At 39.3% G+C, this 4335-nt stretch overlaps 1 protein-coding gene across 1 annotated transcript; it reads left to right on the plus strand.

Annotated features, from left to right (window-relative positions):
- The first annotated feature begins 1300 nt into the window (after positions 1–1300).
- Positions 1301–2138, plus strand: LOC5572600 (putative peptidyl-prolyl cis-trans isomerase dodo). Its single transcript, XM_001654060.2, has 2 exons — positions 1301–1548; positions 1608–2138. The coding sequence occupies exons 1-2, from the start codon at positions 1488–1490 to the stop codon at positions 2024–2026; spliced, it is 480 nt and encodes a 159-aa protein (XP_001654110.2). The 5' UTR covers positions 1301–1487; the 3' UTR covers positions 2027–2138.
- Positions 2139–4335: the final 2197 nt, after the last annotated feature.

Consider the following 4335-nt stretch of genomic DNA (forward strand, 5'->3'; position numbering starts at 1 on the left):
AAATGACGAGTCCCACTGGTTTTTTTTTTCATAATTTGATCAGTATTTTTTTATTTAAACATAAACTATTTTATTGAGTTTTTGAGGCACAATTTCACTTGTATTAACTGTCAGTTTTACTTTATTATTGGTAACCGAGTGTGTAGCTCCTTATTTATAAGCAAATTAATGGACCAAGATAAAAAGAATAACCACTGGGAGATAGCGGAAGATATTCTCTTCACCGTAGCATTGTTGAATAATATATAAATACATTCGATTGCTCAGTAACAACAAGCTACACATTTGATTACCAATGGCTTTTAGAGCGAGATCATATATTTAGCGAGAATTCAGTACTGTCACACCGGTTATTTTTCAAAGGCAGTTATTTCTATATCAATGCTGAATTGTCCTTTTTTGAGCATAATTTGTCCAATGCAATGTATCTTTGCAACTCATTGGTAACACGCATATTTTAGTTTATTCTTTTTTTTCGGTCAAACGTCATTAACATTTTCATCAGTGATTTTCCCTTCTTTTGAACTGGTTCCCTTACTGGTAATGTGAAATATACATTCATGTACAAACCGCGAAACGGAACACCGCGAAATGGTACTAACCGCGAAATGGCATACCGCCAAACGGTACTAACCGCGAAACGTCATACCGCAAAATGGTACACCGCGAAATGGTTTACCGCGAAGTGGATTACCGCAAAATGTTATACAATCGTTCATGTATTGTCTTGATAAACAATTCGTGTATTGTTGTACAATACAAAAACAATTCAACAAACTGTATCATGGTTGCATTTGTCGTTACAGCTAATGTCAAGTGACTTCTAAAAAACTAGTTATTTTTACTTTTTGAATATTTTCCACCCAAAATTTCTTGCTTTTTGAACTTGTTTTGTTTATTTCTTTCAGCAAAGCTACATAGAAAAAAGCAACAGTTGTTTTACGCGAAAATAGGAATTTGACCAAAATTGTAAGGTATAAAACCAATTAAAAACAATACAATGTTCTGTTACAATATATTATATTGTTTTTGAATTGTATATCCAAACATGAATAATATTGCTTCGACATTCAATTACAATACGCTGTATTGTATCCAATACGTTATATTAAACATTAATGGTTTATTCCATTCACTGAATGATACGTTTTTATCCGGGTATGCAAGTTCGTCGCGATTCTTAACACTTGCAACAAATTTTGTTTGCGTGTAGATTTGCCGATGGGCAGCCCATGCAGCAAACCTTTTTCATAACGCCTAAGTGCGTTATTATTTACGATCGACCGAAAAAAGACGCGAGGTACGGATTATCTGTCATTCCCAAAATCAAAATTTTGGAAGCTGCGCGCTTTGCATGGTTCCGCAAACATCCTACTCGTTGAAATTGTTGTTTTTCTGTGAGCCACCACCTCGCAATAATCACAAGGAAGAGTTTCGTGTGATTCAATTCCATTTGGATTTCTCAATCTAAGCATTTAAAGAGGAACATGTCTGATAACCAGGAAAACGTTCCCGAGGGCTGGGAAAAGCGTACAAGCCGGTCTACAGGTAAGCTGGAGGAGATTAGTAATATGAACAGATTGATCATTGTTCTTATTTCCTATAAGGTATGACCTACTATCTGAACATATACACCAAAGAGTCTCAGTGGGATCTACCGACGAAGCCGGCCAGCCCGGAGCAGGACACGGCTGAGGTGCAGTGCGCTCATCTGCTGGTCAAACATAAGGGTTCACGACGGCCAAGTTCCTGGCGGGAGGATAACATCACCCGCAACAAGAGCGAAGCCCTGGGTATCCTCGAGGGCTACCGAAAGCAGATTCAATCAGGTGAGGTCACCCTACCGGAACTGGCCCAGCAATACTCGGATTGCAGTTCGGCCAAACGGGGCGGCGATTTGGGCATGTTTAAGAGGGGCATGATGCAGAAGCCTTTTGAAGAGGCAGCGTTTGCCCTCAAAGTCGGCGAAATGTCCGACATTGTGGACACTGATTCCGGGCTGCATTTGATTCTGCGACTTAAGTAAGAGGTAAGCTGGAATTGAGGGAGAAATGATATTTGAGATTGTGGATTTGGAAATTGTACGGTAATAAAGTCAAAGAATCGACACTCTTATCGATTTTAGAATGGAATACCTATATTCTATAACATTTTACTATCTTAAAACCAGAGAAAGTCTTTACACAGAGTCGTAATTCCGGGGCCTCTACAAATCACAGGGTCTAACTGGAAAAACTTAAAAAAGTCTGGCAATTTTATTTTTACACAGTTTGATTATCTTCTTCTTACGGGGTTTTCTAAAAATCGTCTGATTTCAGAATTTTTCGCGTTCTCCAGAGATCTTGTAAATAGAGTCCTCAAGTTCTATCCTAATTTGCTTATATAATTAACATCTAAACAGATAACGTACGTACAGCCAGCGTATTCCGCGAAGCCGCGGACATCTACCTGGTTCCCTGCTAAATATTATTTTCTCCATTCCTTCTTCCGACATTCGCACTAAGAGCAACTAGTAATCCTTTATAAGATCACTAAGAGCAACCTACTGAAGTCTGTCGTATTTCACACGCTTTATAATATTCGCGTCTTTGTACACTTGATACGACTAAAGAAACTATATGCATAATATATATATATATATATATATATATATATATATATATATATATATATATATATATATATATATATATATATATATATATATATATATATATATATATATATATATATATATATATATATATATATATATATATATATATATATTGTTGCTGCCAGCACTGTCCTGCAGTGTGACCGTAACTGAACCGCGACAGGAGATGAAAGGTAGTCAGAGACGTCAGTGGTCTGCGAATGTCTATCATTATCATTCCGTCCATTCTGTAGACAAAGAAGGCTTTATTGAATAGTGCGTGAGTCTTGAGATATTGAATTTGTTATATTTTATTGAATTCCTCTAAATACTTTCAGTTTGAACTAAATGTCATATCTATATTTGAACTTAAATTAACTTATCCTAAGTGTATCACAGTTAGAGATTATCACAGTCAGTTGGCTATCACAGTAAGTTGTACTTAATCTAAAAGGAAACAATTTCTAACCTAAAGCTAAATACAGATTGAACCGTGAACACGAGGGAAAAGAACATTGAAAACACATATATTAGGCTCCAAGACCGATAATTGTGAGTATGACAATTTGTTACAAAACCTAAACCTAATACGAAATAAAATTTCAGCTTAAAGCTGTCATCACACCCTAATTCCTGGAGTTTTGTGAGCTGCTATTAGAAATCGGCAAGAGCCCCTTTGTTCTCTGAACAAATCTTTAAGAATTATCGCTATGTCGAACCCGGATCATTCAGCCAACACCTCAAACCCAGCAACACCGGCCAATGAACAAACCACTAGCTGCGAGTGTTGTGATCGTCCGGAGACGATCGATGATTGCGTTCAATGCGATCAATGTAATGGATGGTGGCATATGACGTGTGCAGAAGTGACAGCATCGGTAGCAGATCGATCGTGGACCTGCAGTCACTGTTTACCGTTGAGTGTTTCTTCGCGAACGACAACATCTAGCGTTAAAGCGGCACGTTTGGCTTTGAAAAAGCAGCAGCTAGAAGAACAACAAGCGATGGAGCAACGTCATCTGGCCGAAAAATACAAGCTTCTCCAGGAGGAGCTGAACGAGATGGATGAGACTGGTAGCAACAGAAGCAGGATCAGTCGGCGAACGAGTTTGGACAAGGTGAAACAGTGGCAGCAGAAATGTGCTGAGCAGTCTGAAGGCGCGCAGGGTCTACCGCCGGTTAACCAATCGGTGAACCTTGCAGCAGTTCCTCAGGCATCACTAAACGACTCGAGAGACGGCAGTTCGATGCAACAGGTTCCATCAAAATCCAACGTTTCAGCGGTACCTCCAGCGGATCCGAACCAAACACAGCAGTCAGATGTTCACACATGCAAGCTAGTTTCGGTAGGCTTGACTCAGGGATACAGTGAGCATAAGCCTCCGTTGAGTTCGACGGTGAAGGCATGTAGTCTTCCGAAGTTCAACCACGCGCAGAGAGATCAGCAGCAGTACACCGGCGCAATCTCTAAGGCTATTCCGAACCAACAACATTTAGCCAACGCTGTAGGTAAATCCCATTCCCAAGAACACCCCGTAGCACAACAAGGTAAGCCACTTCGTGATCCATTTATCATTCCACCCCAATCATCAAAATATGATAACTCCCTCCAACAAATTGTAAAACAATTCGGAAGTCTGGCACCATCAGCTACGGCTTCCTCTTTCCATACAAACATGCTTCCATTTGGAACGAATACT

This window comes from Aedes aegypti, chromosome 1 (genome assembly GCF_002204515.2).
Source record: "Aedes aegypti strain LVP_AGWG chromosome 1, AaegL5.0 Primary Assembly, whole genome shotgun sequence".
In the NCBI taxonomy this organism is placed as follows: Eukaryota; Metazoa; Arthropoda; class Insecta; order Diptera; family Culicidae; genus Aedes; species Aedes aegypti.